The sequence below is a fragment of the Psammomys obesus genome, unplaced genomic scaffold (genome assembly GCF_907164565.1).
Source record: "Psammomys obesus unplaced genomic scaffold, mPsaObe1.curated_primary_1811, whole genome shotgun sequence".
NCBI classification, from domain to species: domain Eukaryota; kingdom Metazoa; phylum Chordata; class Mammalia; order Rodentia; family Muridae; genus Psammomys; species Psammomys obesus.
In genome coordinates this window covers 44,955,961-44,983,197 of record NW_026585895.1, presented here as the reverse complement: position 1 = coordinate 44,983,197, position 27,237 = coordinate 44,955,961, and the positions used below count along the sequence as shown (strand labels likewise).

The following is a 27,237-nucleotide window of genomic DNA, read 5'->3' as shown; positions in this document are numbered from 1 at the left end:
CTGCTGTTGAACATTGCTCTGCTTGACACAGAGGCTGGTGCTCCTTTCACCATCCTCCACTCATTCACTAGTATCTTTTGAGTAGGTTCACGGGGCTGGAGAGATGGCTCAGAGGTTAAGAGCACTGGCTGTTTTTCCAAAGATCCTGAGTTCAGTTCCCTGCAATCACATGGTAGCTCATAACCATCTGTAGTGAGTAGGTTCTATGTGGGGGGTAGGGGCATGAACTCATTGATGATTAAGAGACACTAGAGGCCCGTTTTCATGTATCTTGTATTTTAGGGACTCATGGAGGTATAAACAAAATGGAAGGCCAATAACTGATATGGCATTAACAGAGTTTGTTCACTTGCCTACAGACATTTTGCCATTCCGTGTCCATCTTGGTGGATTAGCTTAAGAATAGCAAGGGCAGACATTGTTAATTGATTGTGGAACTCTTCTCCGCTTGTCCCTATGATGGGGTCAGTGATCTTTCTCCAATCACAGTATTCCAGCAGCCATAACCAGTTGGTTAGTGCTGAGAGCAAGGCAAGCACTCTGCCCTTTTGATACTGGTGACTGTCCCCCTCCAGTGATGGAGTAAAGGCTAAGATAAGGGATGGAAATTGTATATGCATGTATGCCCTTTTGTTTTGTTTTGTTTGACTCATGAATAGTTTAAATGTACTGTTAGGGAAATGATTATGTTTTTTTTAAGGTCTGTGTCCTACCATGTCAAATCAAAACATACATGCTTAGGATAAATGAGAAGAATTACTTTCAATGGATTTCTTTATAAGAAATCTCAATTAATATTTTTCCCTGAGTATGAAGACATACAAAAACTAAACTGTAAAGTAAGGTTTTGAGGTGAAGTCAGGAGATGCATTTTCTAACAGATTTAAACAGGATTACTAGTAGTATTCATTCATCAAGTTTTTGCTGCACCTTACCTTGTACTTCACTGGCAGTGTGCCTTCTCCTGCAAAGGTGGAAATACTGAGACATGCTTCCTGCCTAGCTGAATGTCAGTAGTGAGTACTTGCACCTACGGGGAAGGCTGCATGGTGTTACTTGGGCCGGACGGAGAAGGAGCTTGGAGGTGGTAGGGGGTGTTTCAGCAGTGTGTTATCGGTTTGTGATGAGAAACTGTAGAAAACTGGGAGATGGTAGATAAAGCTGCCTCTATAAAGTCGGGGCTCATAGCCATCTATAGTGAGGAGGTTCTATGTCGGGGGTAGGGTACTCTGAACTCTATATGTGAATGGTTTTATTAAGGGCAGCTGTTCCCTGCAAAAAGATGCTTGTTTAATTTTACTTTATACGAGTGAGAGTTTTGCCTGCTTATAGATGTACTATATGCATGCAGTACCCACAGGAGCCAGAAGGTGATGGGCTCCTGCTGTTGGAGCTACAGATGACTGTGAGCTGCCACATGGGTGCTGAGAACCAAACTTGGCTCCTCTGTAAAAGCAACAAGTGCTCTTAACCACTGAGCAGCTGCACTTTTATATGTATTTATTGTTCATAGTCATTTCCTTAAGTAATAGTTACTGAATACACTGAGTTTGAGGATTTATGAAAGTATAGATAAGTAACATTACTAAATGTAGTTCCGCCTGTCCTTACTCCTGAGCAAGTAACTGAAGCTTGAAAGGTTGTCTCTGTATTGAGTATTTTTTGGGCTGTCAAAGAACACTATCTAGTCTAAAGGATTTCACTAAGCCCGGTAGGCCCCTTGTTCATAATAAACAGATGGGTTATGACAGAGATCCCTCTCCAACACTAAGAGGCTATGGTCAGAGGCACCATTTTAAATTTTTCTGTTGTAATCATTGGCCATACTTATATTCTGCACACACTTAGATTTTACACATCTGTGTGTAGATGTTCTGGTTTGCCATTTTGACCTTATATAGGTGTAGAATTAAAAGATTATTAAAAGACCATTAAAAGATGGAACAGGAAGGTTTTTTGTTTGTTTGTTTTGGTACCTCTAAAACAGTAACAGCGACATGCTTGGAGAAGTAAAATAGGTATGTAACACCCTCCATGCCTTTCATATGTACGAGCTGGAGCGGAACTCATGGGCAGGGATTGGCCTTTGAATCCAAGAGGCATGGATCAGCTCTGGAGAAAGAAAGGTTCTTTTGAACATACCAAAAGCCTTGTTCCTATGAGTTCACTGTCATCCAGTAGAAATCTCTTCCACCCACTTCCTGTTGCCTTTAGGACAGGGTGCAGTCAACACACTGTTCAAAGACGAGGCTGGACAAGGGAACCTGTGTACCAGTGAGTGAGCTTGAGAGAAGTTCCTGAAGGATGTTAGGACAGCAGTGTGTCAGGGTTTACGTTAGCTCCGCCTTTCATTTGAGGACTTTATACATGTTCAGAACGTGGAGATGGTTTGTTCATATACTAACTGCTCCTGACTAAGTATTAACTGTGCCAGTCTGATGAAGGTGCATGCTTACATTATCTCACTGTCTTAGTGATATTTGGTGTGAATGGTCATATTTATTGCTCAAGGTACATAGTCTCAGGGCTGGATTTAAAATGAAGTCTTTCTGATTCCAAGACCCGTGCTTTCACTCTTCTACCATTCTGTTTTTCCTGCTGTGCATGCCAGTGGAGGTTTACTGCTCATTCCAAAGTATGAGGGAGTTTGGTATGAGGGTAGATGCGAATGAGTTAAATTTATTTACTCATTCCACATTGGCACTGGTATATTTTGAGTGTAAAATGTCAACTGGAATTTTTAACGTATGAAATCTTTCATCTGTCTTTGCACCGATCTTTGCACAGACCAGCCCTCCTCCCTTGAGGATTTATTGTGGTTTTGATCTGTGTTGCCTCAAACCATTGAAATCTTTTCAAAGAAGCAGAGCTGTTTTCTTTTTATTTTTTCTTCTTTCTTTTTTTCCTTCCGCAATACACTGGTACCAGGAGTGGACATAGTTTGCTATTCAGCTTGATCAAAGCACTCTACACCAGTGTAACTTCCTGATCTTACTGGTAACAGAACTAAATGTTTCCATGTTCTGCCAAGATGGGTTGCCAGTTATCGACAGAGGGCTTGCATCTGGTAATAATTATTTACTAATTCTGTTTACCTTTTGATCTGGTTTTCAGTGTACAGCTGCAGCTATCAAGGCTATAAGAGAAAGTGGAATGAATCTGAACCCAGAAGTGGAAGGAACATTAATTCGAGTACCCATTCCTAAGTAAGTTTGGCTGAAATCCATGTATTTCAGTGACTTGTGGTAGTTGTCCTTGGATGGGAACCAGTACCTCGTCTCACTCTTGGGCCAGTGGCTGCTCACTTACCTGCTTCTTTCACCCTGGCTCTGCTGTGATTCAGTTTGCTGGTACCCATGGACTTACCGAATGCCTGTGTGTGCTAAGTGCTTGGTCTACAGCTGTGAGCCTGCAGAACACTTACACACCTTCTGCCTGGGAAGTTAGGATGGGTTAGCATGCAGTCATTACAGAAGAAATGAAATAAATTCTAGGAGGAAGTCAACAATATTCAAGTGAGAATGATGGATGGGAGAGAGAGCGGAAAGGGCAGTTTTAGGGTGGGGGGATTCTGTAAGGAGCTAATGTTTCTGCCTGATGACGAGATGGAATCATCAGTCTGAAGGAAACATTCCAAGAAGGGAGAGTGGCAAGTGCAAAGTCCTCAGATCAGAAAGCAACTTGACACTTGTCAACTCTAATCCCATATTCCCTGTCGAATTATTTTTACATTGTTCTTTGGTAATTGAAGAATTAAAGGCATAAGTCCAGAGTCGTGGCTTTTGTTTTGTTTTTTTAATGGACATTTAAATGAATAAAAATAGAGCTTTGTTCCTAAATTGCAAAAGAGAAGACAGGGCTGATGAGATGGCTCAGTGGGTGAAAAAAAAATTCTTGTCTGACAGAAGCCCGACAGTCTGAATTTAATCTGTGAGCCCATGTAAAGGTGGAAAGAGAGAACTGACTCTACAGAGGTGTCCTCTGGTCTCCACAGGTGTGCTCTGGCAGCAATCCCCACAATAATAATTTTTTTTTTTTTAATTAAAGGAAATGATAATGCTTGGAAAATGGGGTCAGGATGATCACACGCTCAAGGCCAGCCTTGTTTACACAGTGAAACTCTTCCTTGGAAGAACCGACAGGATGGTGGCATGTTTGAGTAAAAGAAAATCGGGTGTGTCTGAAGCTCTAGGACAGGGTAGTGAGATTAGAGCTTGGACAGCCATGGAGGAACAAGTAATGAGAAGCCATTGGATGGTTGATGGAAAGGATTGATCTAGTAGGGACGTTGTGAGTGTGTCTGTCATGGCTGACTAACATGGAATTTAGGAGACAGAATGGACAAAAAGAACAAAGTCACGGCACTCCGGGTGGGATGCGAGCAGAAGAGCTAAGCCCTGTTCCTACACGGTGCCTCCCACTGGATCAGTTTTGTTTAGCCGGTCAACAAATACTAACTGTAAGCCGAGTCCTTTCCTAATTATTAGGGTGCAGCAGTAAACAAAACAATGACACTTGTTCCTTTGGAACTGACCTGATAGTTGAGCAGATATCGTAAACTCTCAATGTAATGTCCAGTGGTGGTGATGTCTATGAAGAATCAGCAGGCTACAGAGCTGGAGGAGGAGGGCTGGAGGGATGGTTCACTTACTGCGAGAGAGGACCTGGCTTGTTCCCAGCATCTACATTAGACAGCCTACAACTGTGTCTCTAGTTCCAAGGGGTCTGATCTGCCTTCTGGTATTGTCTTAGTTACTATTGCTATGGAAAAACACCATGACCAAGGCAGCCTATACATGGAAGAGTTTATTTGGGGCTGATAGGCATCTGTTACCATCATAGTAGGAAGTGTGGCAGGCAGGTGAGCATGATGCTGGAACAGCAGCTGAGAGCTCAAAAAGAGAGCAGAGTGTACACGAGGATGGCAAGAATCTTTCTGAAACTTCAGAGCCAGCTCCACTCCTCACAAAGCCACACCCTCAAATCCTTTCACATTTCCACCAACCAGGGTCCAAGCATTCAGACATATACACCGAATGAGGACATTTCCACTCCCACTACCACAGGCCTCTTGAGTACTTGCACTTACATACATGGTTGTTTTTTTAAAGCCTTCTTAAAACATTAGAGAAATTTGGGGATTTGTAAAAGCAGGATTTAGAAAGGAAGGGGCATTTGAATGATGTGAAGCAAACGAATGTCATCTTCCAACTCACTAGAAGGGAAGTGGGATGCCTGCGGTTCCTTTTGTGCCACCTGTCATGCTGTATTACTTTGTGGAAATTGCTTCAGTTGACACATGATTGGCTCTAAGAGATAAACTAGTGCCTCTGAGGCCTTCGTTTCTACTAAAGCTGGGAGTTCTGCTCCGGTTTCCTTGATTGCAAAGTGTCATGGTAGCACCAAGATTTTTATTTTATTTTTAATTAATATTGAGGTCTTGCTATGTGTTCAGGGAGACCATCCTGCCTCGGCCTTCAGAGTGCTGTGAGTTACAGGTTTGTACCACCACACTCAGCCATGAGAAGCAGCCATAACACCGAGGAAGCTAAGAACTTCCCTGACTGAGCTCTTCCTTGCCGTATAGCCAGAAAATAGGTGTGTTCTTCATACCATACAAAACTGAGTTGGCACTCTGCTCTGAGAGTGTGTGAATTGGGCAGTATAAGCGTGTGTTTAGCAGCCAGACAGAATTGGGTTCAAGCCTGGTACATATGTGCTTGGGAAGCATCTGCTGAGCATGTGTCTGTACCAGGTTCTGCCGGGCACGCATAGACCTTACATTCGCTCATCGTCCATTTGTCGGGCGTCTTCTTTGTATTCATCACCAGCTTGCTTGAGAAAGCTCCAGTGACCCACGGTGCATCGACAAAAGGCACTGAGGCTCCGAGAAATGAAGAGATTGCCCAAGATCATATGATCAGTAATTGATGGGCAGGACCTAAGAATTGAAAGTTTTTCTGTTACTCTCTATTCAGATAAATAATTCTGGAAAGTGCTGAAAGTACTCTTGAATATTAGAGCAAGATTTACAAGTGGAAGGGCTGGAGATATGGCTCATAGGAATGCTTGCTGCCCTTCCAAAAGATCCAAGTTCAGTTCCTAGTACCCATAACTTCAACTCAAAGAGGGGTCTGACATTCTTTTCTGGTCTCATTGAGTACCCACACACATTTGGCATATAACCACACACACACAGCCATGTACATGTAAATAAAAATAAACCTTTAAAAATTACTTTTAGGGCCAGGCATGTTGATAAACACCTTTAATTCTAGCACTCAGGAGGCAGAGACAGGCAGAGTTTGAGGCCAGTCTGAACTACAGAGAGAGTTCTGAGACAGCCAGGACTATACAGAGAAACTCTGTCTCAAAAAAAAAAAAAAAAAAAAAAAAGGGGGGGGGGGGGGGAAAGGGTTAAATATTGCAAGAGGAATAGATTGTAGTCCGCGTCTCCATTCTCTGGTTCTTAGACTCCTGTCTGCAGATTTGCAGGCCATGTCTCATTGCTGAGCCTTGGCTTCCCACTGCTCCAGATGAGAAGGCCATCTCCAGGTCGGCCAGGTCCCTCCACAGTCCCCGGATTCTGCAGTGCTGTGAATTTGTGTTGCTCATGTCCACTGTTAACTCGGGTTCTTTTCAGAGCAGTGCAAACACTTATCACGTTTTTATTTGAAAGATCAGATTGACAAAACATGCAGCTGTGCAACCCCACTGGAGTTGACAGTTGCCCTTGGTATGTCAAATGTAAGTTTGAAGGATCAGTGTGTTTAACTTGTATTTTCAAAGACACGGGGATTCGTTACATTAGTTCTTACATTATTTTATCTTGGCTAATGGATGTAATCCAAGAGAAAGCTGACAGACCAAAACCCTCTGCTCCTGCAAACCTCATTTTTTATATACTTTCTTCTCTTTGACAAGGTGGTAGGGTCATGAGGCCCCTTACTGAATTATGTGTTTGGTAGTTTTCCAGATAAAAAATGAATGGTCTGTTCTTTATTATGGAGGCTGTGTCATGTGAGGGCATACAAGCTGATTTTAAAGGGAAAAGAACAAAGTTTCCACTAGGTTTTGGCAGTGACTCCCATATGGCTCTAGTAGCTTGCTATGTTTAAGTTTATTATTTGTAAGGTAGGTGAAAGAGTACACAATGATAGGAAGAGATTTCATGAGGTTAAGAGAGACAATAAATAGTATGATGTGTTATGAGTAAAGAAACCTCATACATTGTCTCTCATACATTGACACTGACTATTAAGGAGTGAGGAAGGGCTAACAGTGGGGCAAGGAAGGGTTAACAAGGTGGGCACTACTCTGCCTGGAGCTGTCAGGTACCTGATAAGCAGGGAGGCACAAGAGTACAGTGCTTAGGTTTGAAGCCTGCCACCACATGTATTCTGAATTGGGATCCAGCTCTTCTATTAGGCTGTATGACAGCAGCAGCTCTTTTCACCTCTCTGCACCTTATAAGGTTTATCTATAAAGTTAAATCCATGGGAATTATTTATGTGGTTATTGGAAGACAATGTGACAGTGTTCTTGGAGCTGTTGATACCTGGCAGAACTCACTTGATGCTATCAAAGTGGTACCGTTTCCTTCATTGCTTTTCACAAACAGGTAAGGGCATCATTCCCTTCAGAATAAGGACACAGATTCAAAGAACTGAAGTGCTGGCCTTGGGTCTCACAGCTAGTGTAAGGCACATGCACACACCCCACAGCAAGTTCAGAAAATACAAGAGAATAAGAAGAATAAGTCACTAAGATCCATTTCTGTTTATAAAATTTTAAGCTTAGTTCTAGGAGGAGTTGCCTTTTCTGGCCATTTGTAACTCCTGGGCCTCAGGATCATCTGCAGACTTGCTTTTAGCCCTAACTCTGGTTGTCCAGCAGCAGCTCTCCTCCACCTGCAGCTGCGCTGAGCTTCATCGCACTCCTGTCTCAATTCATTGAGAACGAGTCTACTGAGTTCACTGCTCTGATCCATGGGAGGAGCTGGAAGAGAAGTCCCTCGGGTAGCCAGGAAGCTTTGGAGGCCTTTCCTCTTTTTGCTGCCAGGCAGTGATCAGCCCTGAAGCCAGGGTTGTTTTGTTTGTTTGGTTTGAAACAGGGTCTCACTATGTTCTGTTGGCCGCTATGTAGACCAGGCTGGCCTTGAACTTACAGAAATCCATCTGACTCTGTCTCTTTAGTGATAAAGGATTAAAGGTGGGTGACACCATGCTTTGTGGTTGTAGGAGTTTATCATGCTGTCTCTTCTAGTAAAAATAGCCCATCCTGTTCTTTTAGAAGTAGCTTTGTACTATTTTCTCCCTAAATGAAGCAGTGTGTCCATGTTCGCTATAAGAATTCCTTATTTTTTTCAAGACAAAGTCTCATATAGCGTAGGCTAACCCCAAACTTGCTAGCTAAAAATGACCCTGAATGTTTGATCTTATGTGCAGCTCCACATCTGGTTTATTTCTTATTAATTTGTTTTGTTTTGTTTGTTTCCCTGTGTAGCCCTGGCTGTCCTGGAACTTGCTCTGTAGACCAGGCTGGCCTTGAACTCAGAGATCCACCTGCCTCTGTCTCCGAGCACTGGGATCACAGGTGTGCATTACCACTGCCCGGCTTCCTTATTCTTAAAGGTTGTTCAGTGTTTATATATTATACTTAGCACTAACTATTTCCAAAATGTCAGATATCTTGTTTTAAATTGTTTTTTTTAATGATTTTTAAATTATTTTTATTATTTGTATGTGCACAGTTGCTTTGTCTGCATATGTGTCTGTGTGAGGTGTTGTATTCCCTAGACCTGGAGTTAGAGAGAGTTCTGAGCTGCCATGTGGGTGCTGGGAATTGAACCCAGGTCCTCTAAAGAGTAGCTAGTGCTCTTAACCACTGAGCCATCTCTCTGGCCCCTAAATTGTTTTTCATTTAGTAGCTCTTTTTTTTTAGGTTTGTTTAGTTTAGTTTAGTTTAGTTTAGTTTAGTTTAGTTTAGTTTAGTTTAGTTTAGTTTAGTTTAGTTTAGTTTAGTTTAGTTGTATGAATGTTTTGTGTGCACCATGTGTGTGCCGGGTGCCCATGGAGGTCAGAAGAGGCTGTCAGATCCTCTGGAACTGAGTTATGAAGACTGTGAGCTACCGTGCGGATGCTGATTAGCCAACCTGAGTCCTCTGCAAGAGTGACTGGTGCTTTTAACTGCTGGGCTGCCTCTCCAGCCTCTTGGCCTGTGTTTTAGTTCTTGTAACTTCTAATGCCTTCCTCCAGTTCCTGCTGAGCGCAGCCTGGGAAGGAAGTGACAATGGGGTGTGTGGCCCTGAGGGTTGTTGCCCTTGCTGCCTGATTGTCTGTGTGTTTGCAGCATCACTGCGCAGTGCTGAATTGCTTAGAGATATGGACAGTTCAGGGCTCCAGGCCATCTACAGCATACCTGGGTGACCCCTCCATTGTTCCACAGACCCAAACCCATTGTTATCCTGTTGCATTTGATGCCACTTCTGGCTCACTGCCCGGAATGACTAATAGTAAGCAAGATGGTAATGTGTGCTTGTTTGCCTCATTTCTTTCTGCTGTTCCCTGTTTTTATACATAATCACTGTAAACCTGTCAGAGTTCGCTCAGGTTCATTAGCTAGTACAAGCAGAGGATCCAAATATTCAGTCATTTCACATCAGATTTATATTCTTGCATCTGCAGACTTGTAAGAATGCTTTCTGTTTAACATTTGCTTGTTTTCATAATAAAAGGCCCAGTGGTTGAAATTTTAAATTGTACTAAATATAATTGTCTTAGTTACTGGTTTTTTGCCATGAAGAGATACCATGACCAAGGCAACTTATAAAAGAAAGCATTTATGTAGGGGGTTGCCTGCTTACAGTGTCAGAAGTTTGATCACCAAGGTAGGCTGCATGGTGTCAGGTTGACTGGAGCAGTGGCTGAAACACCCTGCAGGCAGAGAAACTGGGTCTGGTGTGGGCTTTTGAAACCTAAAACCCCACACAACTGCTCCAACATGGCCACACCTCCTAATCCTTCCTAAACAGCCTGCCAAGTAGGAAGGGACAAAGCATCCAAGCACATGAGCCTGTGGGACCATTTTCATTCAAACCACCACAACAATAATCCAAACTGTGTAGAATAAACTATTTCCAGGGCCTAGAGAGCTGGCTCAGTGGTTAAGATCATGTGCGGCTTTTGCAGAGCACCCAGATTGAACCCCCAGCACCCACATGATCACTGATAGCTGTCTGTAACTCTAGTTCTAGGGAAGCTGATGTTCTTTTAGGACCTGTTTGGACACCAGGCATGGACATACATGCAGGAAAAACACTTATACCCACAAAATAAAAATAAATTAACCTTGAAAAAAGCACATACCTTAATTTCCAAAGCTCAAATCAGGATATACGATGTGACAGTGGGTTTGTGCCATCTGAAGTACAGTACTTCAAGAATCATTGCATTCTGCTTACAGGTGTATCTTAAGTTTAGTGAGATGAACCCATTTGAAGTGTACAAGGTGGATAACTTACTGGGATGGGTAACTTTACTCACACACTCAGAAGACAGAGGCAGGCATATTTCTGTGGGTTCAAGGACAGCCTGGTTTACATAGTGAGCTCCTGGCCAACCAGGGCTACTTAGTTGAGACACTGTCTCAAAATAAGTAGATAAATAAAAAATCAATTGTATTTGATGATGAGTTCATTTTTAAAAAATCAAATGTTTGTGATAGTGAGTTTGGACAAATGTATATGTCCTTGTAATTACCATTTCATTCAAGGTATAAAATTGTTTTTATTTCCCATTTCTCTCTTGGCACCCACCCCTGTTTCCTCCCATGATACCAGACAGCCACCATCTACTTTTTGAAGAGTATAGAGGGTTTGATCTTTTTGTTTTGTTTTGTTTTGCTCTTCCCCATCTAAATAGAAAGCATCCTGAACAGTCAATAACTTATTCAATAGATATTTGCTGGGTGTGCTCTATATCCAGGCAAATGTAGACAGGGGTGAAGTAGATATCAGGCTAGACAAAGCCATTCACCATATGGAGCTTCAGCAGACGATGTAGTCAGAGACACAGAATGAGAGAAGGGGGTTTATGAATGAGAATGGTGAAAGTGAGGCAGGTAAGGCACAGGATGCCGTAGATGGAGCTGATGAGGGTGGGAACTGAGTGTAGAGGACCCTCGTGGCTCTCTGCTGATGTGGTCACACAGCAGGGAACTGACGCATGTGGGAGAGCAGAGTGTACCTGAATCTTACCCCACAGAGGAAACCAAGTGGAAAGGCCCTGGGGGAGTCTGCCTTGGGGGTTGGAGAAGCAGCATGAAGACTTGTAGCAGAGTGGGTGGGGAAAAGCTTGGGGATGAAGTCAGAGTGCATTGAGGAAGCTGAGGCCTGGAAGATTTTACAAACCGGGATGAGGATTTTGGCTTCTACTCACATTGAAATGAAACCATTAAGGATTTTTAACAGGATTTTCTCTTAGGCTTGCTTTGGCTGCTGTTGAGAGGATTATTCTGTAAGGAAGCAAAGGGTAAATCCAGGGACCATTCAACACAACGATGACCTTGGAGCACAGTTGGTAACGATGGAGGTGCTGAGAGGCATGTGGATGCTAGGTTAGTTTTAATGTTAGGGAGCTGACTCGGTGGCCACGCCTGACAAGATGGGTTCATCCTCTGGATCTTCATAGTGGCAGGAGGGAACCAACTCCCGAAAGTTATCCACTGACCTCCACTTGTGAGTTATGGCACACGCATACCAGCCCCAGCACACAAATAAGCAAATGCAAGTGTGATAAAACTTTTTAAACTTTTTATTGATTCTTTGTGAATTTCACATCATGCATCCCAATCCTACTCATCTCCCTCTACTCTTGGAAACCCCCCACCAAAGGAAAACAAAAAATAATTTACAAAAAAGTTAAAAAAAAAAAAAAAGTAAAAACATCTTTCCATGGAAGCTGTGGTATGTCACACAGTATATTTTTGCCCAAACATCTTTACTTGCAAATATTCATTGCAATGAGTTATTGGTCTGGATTGAGGCCTCTGACTTCTGCTACACCATCTTTCTTGAATATTCTGTTGTTGCCTTGTGTCATGGAGATCCTGAAGCTTTAGTTCTACAAGACAGGCCCCTTCTTGTAGCTCATAGATGGGATAGATGTTGGGGTGGGCCAACTCAAGGCCTTGGATCTGGGCCTGGGCCAGGTGAGGGTCAGGGCCAGCTCTCCCATGCCTAAGCCATCTGGGATAGGTCTCCTGTGCTACGACAGTAAGGGGCAAGGCCAGCTCTCCTTTGCCATCACAGTGAGGGGCGGGGCCAGCTCAGCTCAGCTCAGCTCAGTCCAGCTCAGTCCAGCCCTCGGACATCAGCATGGCCTTTGGTAGTAACATGGGTCACATAGACCCCTGCTGTGGCAGGGCCACACACCAAGACATGACCCTCTGCAGCAGCAAGGACACTCAGGTGGCAGCGAAGGCTGCTCATGTCAGGCTGTTCTTCACCACCCTTGACTCTCCAGTTCTACTTCTCTTCATAGTGTATATAAGTCCTCTTCGCGCTCTGTTTCTTTCTCCATCTCACCACATACTTTCATCATATCATTTTAGTGGTACCTGCCAGTGCTGCATGGCAACGGGCTGGGCTCTCCTGGGAGGACTTTCCTAATGTTCATGAAGCCTTAGGTTTGATCCTCAGGTAGCACTGCTTTTTCTCAGGAGTGGGGATTGAATAGAGCTTTGTACATGCCAGGCAAATGTTCTATCCCTGAACAGTGTCCCCAGTCACTCTGCTGTGGGAATATACCGGCTTGGATTCTCTGGGAAACAGACACTGAGGATTAAATGTGTAAGACACGTCCTGGTTGAGAGACAGTGAGAAGAAGACAGCACAGCTCTGACAATGGGTCTGAACAGAAGGACAGGATGAAAGTTAGAAAGGACACTTACATGATACAGCTACTGCGTTGATCCTAGGCAGAGGCTATCCCTGAAGAAGCCCTGTGTTAGTCCTGTTCTGTGAATGGTTGGTTATTGGCTGGGAATAGCTAGGGAGTCTGTTTGGGCGTGATCTCATCCAGTGTAATGAGGGTCTGACAGTTTAGGTGCTAGGAGCTATGGACATCTGTGCTCAGTCCAGTGCTGAGCCTAGTTGAGTTCTTTTGAATTTAGTCTCTCCATCTGTAAAATGAGACAAAGTGTCAGTGGTTTGAGGAGTAATCAGGTATTATATGTGGACATCTTCCTTGGGATCTGTCATGTGTACTCAGTATGTTTTGAGTCCTTGTCTTTCTGTGTTTGAATCATTCTCCTGGTTAAACAAATCTTGGACATAGCTTTTCCCTTCCTTTGTTCCTTCTTTTTTTTTTTCTTTTTTTTTTTTTTTTTTTTTTTTTTTGCTCTGCTTTTAGGGATGGAAGGACCTGAGTCATTATGTTGTAATTATCTTGGAATTTAGGTTGCTTAGGAGCACTGTAGTGTGATTGTTAATAAGCACTTGATTTATTCTTTGAATATGAATTACAGTGAACAAGACCACCCCTAGAAGGTATATCCAAGTAAGAAAGTCTGGTATAGATTGGTTCTATGTTTCTGGTAAAGGCAGAGATCTTAGCTATGTTCCCCACCCAGTGACTGGTTTCCTTTCGAGGCTTCTCATTTGGTATTTGCCATGATTAGCTCTCTCTAATCCCCTGGATGTTGGATAGTAGATCTGATTCCTGGCTGGCTTCCTCCCCCTGACCAAAGTTCTGAGGCAATCAAAGGAGAATTCCTCCCAGAATCAGACCAGATAATTTCCAAGATAACAAGAAGTCTCAGCTACCTTTCCCTCAGGCTGATGTCCGAATTCCCACAAACAGAGATATACATGATTTCTCCAGAAAATTTGCCCATGACATCAGGCTTTGTGAGGTGGGTAGGATTGTCCCCAGCTGTGTTGGATGCGGAGCAAAATTGCTTTGCAGCCAGGGAGAGCCATGGCCAAGCTGGAGGACAACCTAAGAAAACCAGTTTAAAAAAAAAAAAGTGCTGTAACCTTGGGAAGACTGAGCCCTGCTTTCTTTGTGTATAAGATAGACTAATCACAGCATTTATGCTTGTGGAGAAGGATTGGAAGAATTCTTTGAAGGATGAAGGAGAGAGGGGCAGGAGTCAGCAGGGCTCTTTGGTTGCAGTGTAGGTCTGACAACAGTGGAAAAGGAAAAAGAATTTAATAAATGAGAATTGACTGTGTGTGTCTTCAGTAGAAGGGATACTTTGAATATTTTTCTCCCTGGTCTAGTAATGCCAGCCACGTGATCACAAGGAAAGACTGCTGTATTGCCAAACTGCAAGGCCTGGACGGCTAGGTGTGTGGAGTAATGCATTTTCAAATTAGGCTATTTTTAGTTTATAATGAACTCATCAGGACATATTCCCATCATAAGTCAAGGAACACTGGTACTTCGGTATGTGAAGGGGATTTAATATCTCCAGTACCACAGGTTGCTCTGTTTTATTATTTTGCATATGACTTTTCATAATTGTCTCATTTATTTCCAGTTACTGAGAAACATCCTTTTGAAGTGACTATAGTACAAGCAAGGAAACTGGGGTTGGAAAGTTTAAATAACTTGCCCAAGGTCACAGATTAGTGAGCGGAAGAGCTGTTTTCAGACTCAAATCCGTCTGCTTCTGGAGTTCATGTTCTAACTGTATTATCTATTGTTCCATTTATCTCTGGCCTCACTTTATAAGTCCTGTTACAGGGAGAGTGTGTGTGATTGGCACACTCCAGGAAATACTGGTAAAGCCATTTCATTACACAGTCCACGTGTATATGTTGGAAATCTTAAAAGGAAAAGCAAGCCAGGAGAAGACAACCTGATGATCTGACTTGGGCTGAGCGGCTTCAAACTGTACTTTAGCAGTTGCTGGTACTCTGCCTGCCTATCCCTGCTACCATTTCCACTGTTTCTTGCAGGGCCATTCATTCTTCAGGCAAGTTCAGAAAACTGTCTCTTCCTGTTGTGTATCTAAGAAGATCTTAGTGTGCAGTTCACTTTGTAAGCTTAGCTGCTAGATTTGGCTAACCAACCGTGAGGAATGTAGCAGAACGCTTGAAATTCAGGACTCAGACCACACTGGGTTCAGTGTAGCGGGACCTTAGGCCTTCTGCTTCATCTGCTTTATACTCTGTAACACCAGGTCATACATTAAAGTCACTGGAGTGTTGTGACATTCACTGCGTTAATACATATAGCATGCATCAGCTTAGAGCTTGGCAAGAGCTGTGCAGATGTTATCATTACTGGCAGGAAAAAAAAAATGTTAAGAGTCATATGATGAGGCAGATACAGTTGAGAGAATGTCACCATACTGCGGATAGCAAGGTCCTCCATATCTCTTTGTCCTGCTTTATTGTATTTATAAGCATAAGCCATTTTGTACATTTATTTATTCACTGACTATCTCCCCTTTGTGAGTGCTTTGAGAAGAGGAAGAGTTTTTCCATTTTATTAATCTGGGCCCTAGGAATGGGACTTAGCATGTATTAAGTATGTATTAATAGGACCAGTGTTTGTGGTAAAGTGTGAGCACCCACTATGTGCACCCTGCTCTTCCTAGTGCTATTGTGTGTTTTCAGAAATGTTCATAATAGTCCTTGGGGTTCTCCTTTTGGTTTCTTTCCCATTTTGGTGCTGGGTGTGGAGAGTGGGGCTTTGTCATGCTTGGCAAGTGCTCTGCCATGATCTATACCCCAGCCCTCCATTATTTACTCTTTATGCTTTTGACAACTTAGAATTGTTTAGTGCCTACATACGCTTTTCCTTAGCCAGCACCTCTCCTTGCTCTTTGTGGAAGACAATGTTTTAAAAACATTTACTTATGTTGCTTATAGTTTGTGTGCTACAGCACGTGTGTAGAGGTCAGAGGAAAACCTTCAGAAGTTGGTTCTCTCCTTCCAAGGGTCCAGGAATGCTGCGCAGGTTGTCAGACTTGGCAGTAAGTGCGCTTGCCAGCTGAGTCATCTTAATGCCCAGAAGGCAGCATTTTTAACCAACCCTAACCCCAGCCCTGTGTTTAATAGATGAGAAAGTAACAGTGAATAATGTTTATGGGTACATCACTATGTACCATCACGTTCATTGGCTTATTTCTCTCAAATAATCTAGTTAATGCATAGAATTAGACATGTTTGTTAGCCAGGAGAAATTGAGACAAACTTAAGACATGAAAGATCTGGGCCTCGAACCCTGTCAGTGTCTTCAGAGACCTGCTTCAAGTGTTCCACCAGATGATGGCTGCAATTCAGAGAGGAATAACCAGTGTCCATGGCTACTCAGACTGTCTGGGCAGAACCGACATCAAACGTGTTCATTTGTATGTGTGTATGTGTTGTGGCTATATGTGTCTCCATATATGTGTCTGTGTGTGTTGGTGTGTGTGGTATGGGTGTGTGTGTGGTGAGTGTCTGTGTGAATGTGTGCACTGTGTGTGAGCTTCAGCAAGGGTTTTGTCTACTTATGCAGGGCTTGGGTTCCAGTCCTTGCTGGCCCACTGAAGAGGTGAGTAACTTAAAGGCGACCATTCATCTGGGAGTTGGAGTTGGGACCCCTGACCTCTTCCCCTTTTTCTTTCTCTAAGCATAGGTGGTAGGAATCCTTCCCACTGTATGGTTCTCTTTGTTCTGAGGTCTTTATAAGACCTCAACGTATGTAAGAGGGGTTAGCGAGAGGGGTGGAGTACCTAGAAGCAGAGGAAATGTGGCTGGGGTCCACAAACGAGAGCATTTCCTTCAGGGCTGGAAGCCCCAACGCATTGAGCAGCTCCCGCCAGCAAACAATAAAGCAAGGCATGCGCCTGCTGCTGAGTGCAGGTCCATGCTCCTGCTGGAGGGAAATCTCCCAGCTGGTCCAGTGAGGGGGTGGCAAGCGCTTTCTCTGGAATTGGCAGAGATGTGTTTTGTATGTTATCCCCCAGAATGTAGCTGCCTTCTTAGACTGCTACCTCTCCTGTTGGAGCAGAAGTCCTGGCCTCTGCAGCCCCATTGCCTGCTGTTGTCCTCTCTTTCCTGTTCTTTTCTTTTCTTGATAGTACTGGATATTGAACCTAGGACCTCCCACGTTAGACAAGTACCCCAACATTGAGCTATATCCCAGCCCTCTTTCTACTCTTTGTTCAGAGACAGGATCTCACAAAGTTGCCCAGACAGGTCTTGAACTCACTCTGTAGTCCAGGAAGGCTTTGAACTTGGCAGTCCTCTTTCCTTAGCCTCTCAAGTAACAAAGCTTGCAGGCTGTGCCACCAGCTTGGCCCTCTGTTCTTCTTACCCCTTGCTTCTCTCCATCCACTCCACACCCAAAAGCTTAAGGAACCAGATCCTTTTCAACTGTTTTCTCCCTCACCACTCACATGCTCTTGTCCCCGAGACCTGGAGATTCTGTGGTTAGAATAATCAGTGGAGCCACCCTGGGTAGCACTCCTGCAGTGCACATGTGCTGGCAGAGCGCCTAGCCCGCACCACCCAGCATTTCATGTAATCCTTGGATCCTCCTCTTAGCAATAGCCGTGCTCTCATTCTAAGCGTGAAGAAACTGAGTTTGGAGAGGTTGAATTCGTATTCAGAGTTCTGAAGCCAGCAAGTTGCAGAGCTCTAGGATTCTGCCTCTTGGCTTAAAAGCATATCTTTCTGTGTTTAATGGCACCTTTTAACTGACCAAGGACATCATGAGGGGGTTTTGCTGTAATGACCCAACTCCATAGGGATTTCCCTGGTGGTGAATAACTTTGTACACGTGTCCCACTTTGTGGAAACAATGGGAAGTATCATTTCAGCCAGTGCGTTTCTGTGTGTTGGTTACTAGCGGGGCATGCCCTCTGGTTATTGTTCATGGGAACATGCTCAAGGAATTCTTCAGGAAGGCCCCCATCCAGGATGTTACTGGAAGACCTGCCTGGCAGAGTTTGTACAAACAGAGTATGACCCCACCAGTTCAGCCAAAACCCCTGCCTCGTGCTGGGAGGCTTTGTGACCCTAGCGGAAAAGCCTGCTGTCTTCATCACTCAGCCAAGAAGCTGCTACAGGGTGGGTCTCCAGTTCCCCTCTCTGTGCCCAGGAGTGTCTGCACAGACTCCCTCTCCATAGGTATGGCGTGCACATTGCTGCCTACACAAAATATAGGTCTAGTTGGGTTTACTTTGCCTCCTGAGACTCTTACGGTGTTTCATGCTGTTTGTAGGAACAATCTGCTAGGAATCCTCCTCCTAAAAAAAATTGTGCGGTGGGCTGGGGTGGCACATGCCTTTAATCCCAGCACTTGGGAGGCAGAGGTAGGCAGATATCCAAGTTCGAGGCCAGCCAGGTCTACAGAGTGAGTTTCAGGACAGCTAGAGCTACACAGAGAAACCCTGTCTCTGAAAACCAAAACCAAAACCAAAACCAAAAAAAAAAAAAAAAAAAAAAGTGTCATTTTAAGTGTCAGTACTTTTCATCTTGTAAAAGTAGAAGTGAATATATCAAAGAGTTCTGTGAACACACACAGTCCTGGAAACCATTCTCCTTTCTACCTCAATGACTCCGACTGCTCTAGAAACCTTAAAGAGATGGAGTCATACAATGTGTGTCCGTTTGAGTTGGGCTTGTTTCACTTGGGTTTGTCCGCGTCTATATGTATCTGAGTCACATCCCACTGCGTACCTGACTCAGTATGGCACCGGAGGACTTGTGTGGCTTCGCAGCTGTCAGCCCTTCCAGCCTCCTCACTTTGGATAATCTTCACCTCCTGCTTTCTCCCTTCCAGTCATGGTGCTGCTCTTCAGTCTCTGGGACAGGACCAGGCATGCCTTTTCGGTAGTGTCAGCCAGTGCAGGTTCTAGCACGGAGCGTAAGGGCCCCTGCAGTTGCTTGAGAGGCAAATGTGCAGCAGTTCAGAATGGCCACGAAGGCGCCTGGAATACAAACGCAAGTACACTGCCAGAGCCCCATGAATGTGAGCCACAGATGATCAGATGTATTCATCATTGGACTGGAAAGGGATTAGGATATTTCCATAATATAATGTCGTATGTTTCTTTTTCTGAAACAGATGTGCCCTTGTTGCTTCACGAGGAAATAATTAAATTTGTTTGATTAAGACATCCATAAGCACTCTCGTGTACCGAGGCTACTGTATGCTGCTGTCTCTTCTGGCGCTCTGTTTGTTGTATCTGCTTCTCTGAGTTGCTCTCTAAGACGCCTTTTTTCATCTTCTTTGATGTAAGGAAACTGAGACTCAAAGAGGAAGCAGCTTTCTCATGGATGACTATCTTCTGGGTGACAGAGATGGGTCTGTCTGCTTTTGCGCTTATTCACAGTAGAGGCTCAGGCTCTGCCAGCACATCTGCCTTCTTCCTGCTGGCCCTTCCTACTCTGCATCCCCCACCTCCTCTCACCTCATCTCCATTCTTACTTCTTATATATATTTTTTGACAATTGGCTGTGTATTTGAATCCTAAAACAAACTTTTTGACAATGTCAATAAAAGTTAAACACTGCTACACTTAGAAACCAATATTAATGGTGGTGATATAACATTTATGTAAAATAATATATTGTAGTAAGGCCACGCTACATATAATGAGTTAGTTTTTTATAAAGCCTTTTATTTTTGGGCCTTTCTTGAGTCTGAATTTATGCTTTTTAATAAATGTGTGTTTTTTTCTTCTGTTTGAAATATAAACAAAGCAGTGAAAAGTTAGTTAGCTTTCTTTATTAAAGGTTTCTCAACAGTGGGATACCTATTGCAAATTTTGTATGAAATACAAGATTGAAGTACTTCAAGAAGATCTTTTTGAAGAGGTTTAAAACATTTCTTCCATAGCTCCCTTTCTTTCTGCCCCTCCTAGTATTTCATCAGGACTGTGTTTTTTGAATCCGTGGATCAAGTTTTAATTTTCCTGTTCCTTCCTTATACTGACATATGCTTTGGCAAAACAAAAAAGAGACCTAAACATGTCAGCATGATTTTTGTTCAGTGAATTAAAAACCATAAAAGTAACAAGATCAGATCCAAATCCCTAAACTCCTGACATGGTGGTTTTGTCCTTTTCAGCCCCAAGCTTCGTATTACGACTTTGAAAGCTTTCTGCCTGGAAGCAAAAGTTCATGATTTATTTGAAATAGATTACAAGGATACAGGCCAGAAAGATCGAAGTTTGACTCCCAGTCCTGTCACTCAAGCCTGTGGGCTAGTCACTTACCATCCCTGAGACTCAGTTTCTCTTTTGGAAAGAATGGGTCTCTTAATTTGAGAGGAGGAGTTTTCAGGGGGTGGGTGAGGTCACTAACTGAGCCGATTGCTTTGTCTTCAGAGGTTGTCTTTACTTAAAATTCTTTTGTGGTGGGGGAAAACAGAGGCTGTGACATATTTAGCATACCCTCGCTGATACATACAGAGCATGTACCTAGAACTTGGGGCTGTGCTTACTCGGCTCACTCACAGTTGTTGATCTGAGGGTCAAGAAGCATTGCCAGCGATGCCACTTCAGGGTAGAGCATTTTGTTATACTAGGACCAGTCAGTGGCTTTTGAGACAGGCCATTCCAGGTTTGACGTCACACACTGCCCCACGCTTTGGCTGGGCCTGGCGGTGCATGCCTCTAATCAGAGCACTCAGGAGATTGAAGCAGGAGGATGCTAATTTCTAGGTGAGACTGGGTGTGTAGTGGGAGCCCATCTCGAAGAACCCCTAACAGCAATAAAGATATGACACTTGGTGGGTTGGACCTCCTTTTTTTTCACCTATAAAAATGGGATTTGTGCTGGCCAGTATTAGGTTCAGTTGACACAAGCTAGAGTCACTGGAGAGGAAGGAGCCTCAGAAGCCTGTAGAACACTTTCTTAATTAGTGATCGACTGGGGAGGGCCCAGCCCATTGTGGGTGATCCTTGGCTGCTGGTCCTGGGTCCTGTAAGAAAGCAGGCTGAGCAAGCCATGAGGAGCAAGCCAGTAAGCAGCACTCTCCATGGCCTCTGCATCAGCTCCTGCCTCTGGGTTCCTGTCCTGTTTGAGTTCCTACCTTAGATGATGAACTGTGATATGGAAGTATAAGCCAGATAAAACCTTTTCCTCCCCAAGTTGCTTTTGGTCATTAGAAACACTGCCTAGGACAGGGTACATGATCTAAAAAGAACATCCAGGATATGGCTTTCCACCCTGGCTTTTTGTTACTTATCTGCTCTTTGTTGTTCTTATCTGCTCCTTCTGGTTTTCAAATGAAACATGGTTTCTTTGTACCTCAAAGCTTTTGTACATGCTCACTCTTGGAAATCCTTCTAGCCCTTGCCAGCACTAACAATTTAAACTTACTCTTCAGATATAGTGAGATGTATTAGGATAGAGTGGAGTGTACTGCAGGAACAAGCAATCTCCAAATTGCCGTAGTTTATAACTCTTCTCCATGGATGTAACGGTAGATGTGTGGGTGTTAGGTGCTGTGCTTTACAGTCATCCTGGACCTGACTGATGGAGGAGGCTCTACCTCATACTGTGATCCAGAGAAACACATGTGGCCTCTGAAAGCCTCTGCCCTGAGATGATATACAGCATTTTACCCACATTTCCTTAGATCATGCAAGTTTGTAGCCTAACCTCAGGGTGAGGAGCATGTGTTCCTGCTTGTGCCTGTGAGCAAGAGACCCAGAGCAGCCGTGAGTGGACCTAGTGACCTGCCACATTTAAATTCATTTCCCTGTGACAGGCCTGTTGAGCTGAGCTGAGTTTGTCTGTGACCCCTTCCCTTTCCCCAACTTCTTGCCTCTCTTCAGCAAATTTCCTTAGGAGGAAATTCTAACCCATTACCTCAGCTCCTAGCACTTGGTGTTTACAAGATGGAGAAAGGAAGGCAAGGCATTTATGCTGAGTTGCTTTGCTGGATTGTTAACGATTATTAAATATGAAACAGTAACTGTTGTCAGTGTTAAAATGCCTTTCTTTGTAGTTTACACTTGTCATTATGATGAGGATGCTGATAATAAAAACTACCATTTATCTGGGTATGGTACACCTTTAATCCCAGCACTTGGGAGAGGCAGAGGCAGGCAGACCTCAGTTCAAAACCAGCCTGGGCTACAAAGTGAGTTCTAGGATGGCCAGGGCTATTACATAGAGAAACCCTATCTCAAAAAACCAAAATAAAATAAAATGGGTCAGGGTCAATGCTAAATGAGTCACATTCTCATCTTATTTAGTTTCCTCTCACCCGTTGGATTCCCATTAGACAGCTGGGGATTTTGAGGAGAGGTCATGTCTGCATCTTCTAAGTAGCATGGTTGAGTTTTGACTCCATGTCCACATAGCCTCTCTGGTTCCTTAATGTCTCTTGCTTGCTTTTACCAGATAACTCACCAGACTAAGCATGTCCATTGGCATCTGTCAGGAGGGTGAAGGTCACTTTTGGCTGATGGGTCAGAGCCATAGACTGTTGAACTAACAGAGTAATGTGAAATTCTTGGCTGGAGGTCAGCATCTTACTAGAAAGAATAGTTTTGTTGAACTTTTGTGTGTATGTGTGTGTCTTTTTTCAGAGTAACCAGAGAACACAGAGAAATGCTGGTAAAACTGGCCAAGCAGAACACCAACAAGGCCAAAGAAAATTTACGGAAGGTTCGCACTAATGCAATTAATAAACTGAAGAAGTCAAAGGACAGAACCTCGGAGGACACCATTAGACTCATAGAGAAGCAGGTACCGTTGCCAACAGATGTAGCATTTATCTGTCTCACCCAAGGAATCTGTGTGCTCATGTTTGAAGCAAGGACTGAGAAACAGAATGCTCTGGTCATTGAATTCACGTGATCAACAGCGACTCTCTAAGTCTGGACCCTGGAGGGGATAAGGTGCTGCTGATCTTTGTGCGCTTGGCTCTGTGCTGAACACTTCATTTACCCTCGCCACTACAAAACCGAGCCAGAGGCTGCAGGTATGGCTGAGTGCCTGGCAGTCACAAGGCTCCGGTTCAGTCCCCACTGCTGAAGCAGCAGCACAACAGAACTGTGGGAGGGCAGTGAGGAGGCCCGGGCCAGAGAAGTTTGGGAACCTATGTGTGCTCTCTTGCTCATAGTAGTAGAAATGGGATCTAAAGCTAGGCAAACTGATCCTAGAGCTACTTGCTTTGCTCTCTAGCTTCCTGACTGCCTGAGGAGACAGCAGCTATGTTCTCTGTGTGCTGAGCCCTGGTGCTTCTGGAGGGAGGTAGTGAAAGGTCTGGGCCAGGTAGCCCAACATGTGCAGAGGTGTGGTGATATAAAAGAACATTTCCATTTGGGCCCAAAGGTCTCATTCCTAGGATGAGTCTAGGCAATGAGTGAGAAAACAGAGTAGCCACCTCATGAAAACTCTTAAGTACCCAGGTAAGGAATTTGGATGTGAACATGTCCAGAGCATTTCCACATCAGGCTGTGCAGCTGTGTCAGTTACCAGTAGCCACAGTAACGGTGCTTAAGTAGCTACCCAAAACTGGATGGTTTAGAATATCCACATCATTTCTTCTCGTTTCTGTGGGCCAGCTGGGGTGTAGCTGTTCTAGGTTGGGCGTTGAACTCAGCTTCAGATCACAGACTGAGCTCAGGTTTGCTTTATATATCTCTCAATTTTCCAGAGTAAATGAGTGCCCAGAATTTTCTTTCTTAGCAACAGCAGGTGCCAAGACAGTGAATCCAACCACCTAAGCTCATTTCAAGGACCTACTCTTGGCCCTTCTCATTTGCTAAGCTTGTTATTCAGGCCAAGCCAGATAGCATTATTGCCAAGAAGTATATACTTATTTCATAAAGGTCTGAAGGGCGTGTGTAAATAGTTGATGAATAATACTTTACCCTTAGGGAAAATAAAGGTACCTGGGATTTAGGGAGGTGATTCTGTCAGTAACATGTTTACAAGGACAAGCACTTGAGTTAGATCCCTCAGGGCCACATGAAAAGCTGGTCATGGATGCGCTTACCTGTAATCCCACGAGAGGGTTTAGGTACCAAGACAGGAACCCTAGGGCTCACTGGCCAGATAGTCTAGCTAAAGGTGAGTTCCAGGTCCAGTGAGAAGCCTGACCCCAAACCCAAGGTCTGGAGAGTGACTGATAGAAAGCTGTGGTTTTTCATACTTGTGCACACATGTGTGTACTTGTACACCCCCTGTATCTAAGTCGGCGAGTCTGGAATGGTGCCTGGAATCTTTAACTGTGCCCAGGCGGTTCCCATACAGTAACTGTCTTGGAAGATCTCACTTTTCAGACAAAAAGATCACATGTGTGCTTGCAAAAAGTAACTGTATGTCCAGGTAGAGAACACTGTAGGGCAAGGTTTGAGGCAGGAAGGGGGATTTATCAGGATTTAGAAGATGAAATGAGCAATGTTTAGTGTCTTACGAAGTGTTTGATAGGCCCAAAGCTGCTGTGTGCACAGTGAAAGCATGGTGTTAGGAAGGTTGGGGAAATGGAGTAGGATGAATGAAGCAGCAGGCAGAGCAGGATTGCTGCTGCAGGCCTGGAGGAGGCATGGAAGGAATCACTGTCCTCAGGTTGGATCAGTCGTTAGCACTCTGGTTGTAGGTCAGCCGGCAGTCACCTGGGGGAGTTTTGTCTCCTGGGTGTCGCTCCTACATTTTCTGATTCAGTGTATTTCCTAGAAAGGGTGTTTTAAAAAGATTTTTAATATTGTGTAGACACGTGGGTTTGTGTGGGGGATATGCAGTGAGTGCAGGTGCCTGCAAAGTCCAGAAGAGAGCATCAGATCCCCTGGAGGTGGAGTTCCAGGGGGCTAAAGCACCTGGTGTGGGTGCTGGGAACTGAACTTGGATCCTCTGGAAGAGCAGTGAGTGCTCTGAACTGCTAAGCCACCTCTCCAGCTTTGAAGCGTGTGGTCTAAACGGCTCCCTGATGGTTCTGCAGAAGCACCCTGTGAAAGAAGGACCAGAGGGCGTGTGCCTGCAGCTGCTGTCCTGTTACCTTGGAGAGGTTACCTGACCCTTGGGTCTGTTTTTCCAGTAAAAGAATTTGGTAATTTCTGCCCTGAACGGGCTCCTTAGGATGCCTAGCATTTAAATCCTCAAATCCCCTCCTGCTGTCTTTCTACCCTCCTGTGTTTGCTCAGAGGGACATTCATAGGTTAGCCTGCTCCTCCTTGGTATCCTAGGGGATTCCATCTCTGCAGTGGACATGCAGCCGGCCTCCCAGGCTGCCTGACTCCTCATTCAGCAAGTTGGAGTCTGCCCTAGAGAGCAGAGTCCATGCTCCTTGAAGAAGGAAGAATGATCAGATAATCAGTGCTCTTGTTAAAACACACTTGACGGAGACCTAGCCAGAGCCTTCCCTCGCTACCGCTGGCTTCTACCCTTTCCCTCCAGCGCTTCCCACTGTTTATTCTTTCCAAGCCAAAATGCTTTGTTCTTCTGATTCTGAGCTGGCGCCTGGTCACTGTGAGACAGAATGAAGACAGACACTGGCACCTCGGTTGCGTGAGGTGGCCATCACCAGTACCTCAGGGGCTCCTCCAGGCTATGAAGTCCCACCTTGCACACCGTATCAGTCTCTCCAGTGTAAAAGTCTGTGGTGGAGAGGTTATTTCCATGTTAATTCTTATCCCGTTAGTAGCCTCACTTAAAGTCCTGTGGTTGAAGTTTGGAAAACAGTCGGAGGCAGCCCTGTGCGCTCCGCACCATGTTCTTTTTTCTATGTGGACAGCGCCAAAGGAGTTGTTGCCTTTGGTTTTGTTTTGATTCCTTTTTGTTTGTTTGTTCTGCTTGTTTTTTGCTTTGCTTTATATAATTAAAGCTGCTGGCTGGTGGATCCTTCATCAACAGTTTAAATTTTTTATTTGTTACTTTTGTTCCTAGCTACCAAAGTAATATCTGCTCAATATAAAGAATGTAAAAGTGAAGACTGTTTTAACAGTCTGGAAGAGGGTCATCCCATAAATGCGCAACATGGAGACATCACTCAGCATTTCAAGTAGTCTTTCTCTTTCTTCGACGTGAAGTTTTAAACAACATTGAGTATGTACCGTATATAGAAACATGGAGACATCACTCAGCATTTCAAATAGTCTTTCTCTTTTCTTCAACACAAAGTTTTAAACAATATTGAGTATGTACAGTGTATAGAAACTTTGAGTCCAGGTATAATTTTTCATTTGTTATTAAAGGGACTAGGTATTTATGTGTTTGAAAAAATTTTACAAATGGCCACTTCTCATGGCTGCTTAAATAGTTCATCTTGCAAAACTGTCTTTTAGAAGCTCTGCTTTTAGATATTTCTATTTAAATTTTTTTGTTTGAATTATTTAAAAGTTACACTAATAAGGTTACAGTAAATATCTTCCTTATTAACCTTTGTGTTCTCTCAGAGTGGAACATACCAAGTCTAGCCTGCTGCCTAGAGAAATGCATTGCTTTGCTTATGCCTTTTCTCCCAGCATTGGGATTGAACCGAGAGCCCTGCGTGTGCTTTGTAAGCACTCTACCACTGTGCCTCCAGCCAGAAATGCATTCTTACTAAGGTCTTTACTATATCTTTCCAAAGTCACTTAGAGTCTTTCGTGTAAGTGCCTCAAACACATGTGCATGGTTTCCTTTTTGTATCCAAGGTGGGACTCGTGTTCCTCTCGCCCGTCTTCTGAGGACTGGGGTTATAGTTGTGCACCTCACGCCCAGCTTAGTTGACCTTTTACTGGGTCCTAACATTTAAGCTGAGTTTCTGTTTTTATGTGGCAGTAGCTTGCTATGAAACCCTAGCTGGCCTGCTGCTTGTTATGTAGCACAGGCTGGCCTCAGATCCATCCCAGTCTGAAGTCTCCTGAGTACAGGGATTGCAGGTATGTGCCACCATACCTGATTAAAATAAAACAGTTTTAATGTGAGCTTACCACTTGTTTGTCTTCAAATCATCATCTTTACTTTTACACTACAGAGAAATGGATTTTTATTTTTATTTTTTTAAAGATAAAGTAATTTTATTTTTTCTTTTTCTTTCTTTTTTTATATAATTTTTATTTTTTTGTATTAATCACAGGTTATTAACTTTGTATCCCAGCCATAGCCCCCTCCCTCATTCCCTCCCAATCCCACCCTCCCTCTCCTCATCTCTTTCCTACCCCTTTCCAAGTCCACTGATAGGTGCTCCTCCCCTTCCATCTGACCCTAGCTTATCAGGTATCTTCAGGACTGGCTGCAGTGTCCTCCTCTGTGGCCTAGCAAGGCTGCTCCTCCCTCGGGGGGGGGGGGGG

The 27,237-nt window shown here is 44.0% G+C and overlaps 1 protein-coding gene across 1 annotated transcript in view; it reads left to right on the top strand.

Annotated features, from left to right (window-relative positions):
* The window catches only part of Mrrf (mitochondrial ribosome recycling factor), a 53,388-nt gene that overhangs the window by 19,478 nt on the left and 6,673 nt on the right, over nt 1-27,237 (top strand). The window contains exons 5-6 of the mRNA XM_055600128.1: nt 3,115-3,206; nt 22,549-22,708. Coding sequence (XP_055456103.1) covers nt 3,115-3,206; nt 22,549-22,708 — 252 coding nt within the window. The remainder of the gene's footprint in view (nt 1-3,114; nt 3,207-22,548; nt 22,709-27,237) is intronic.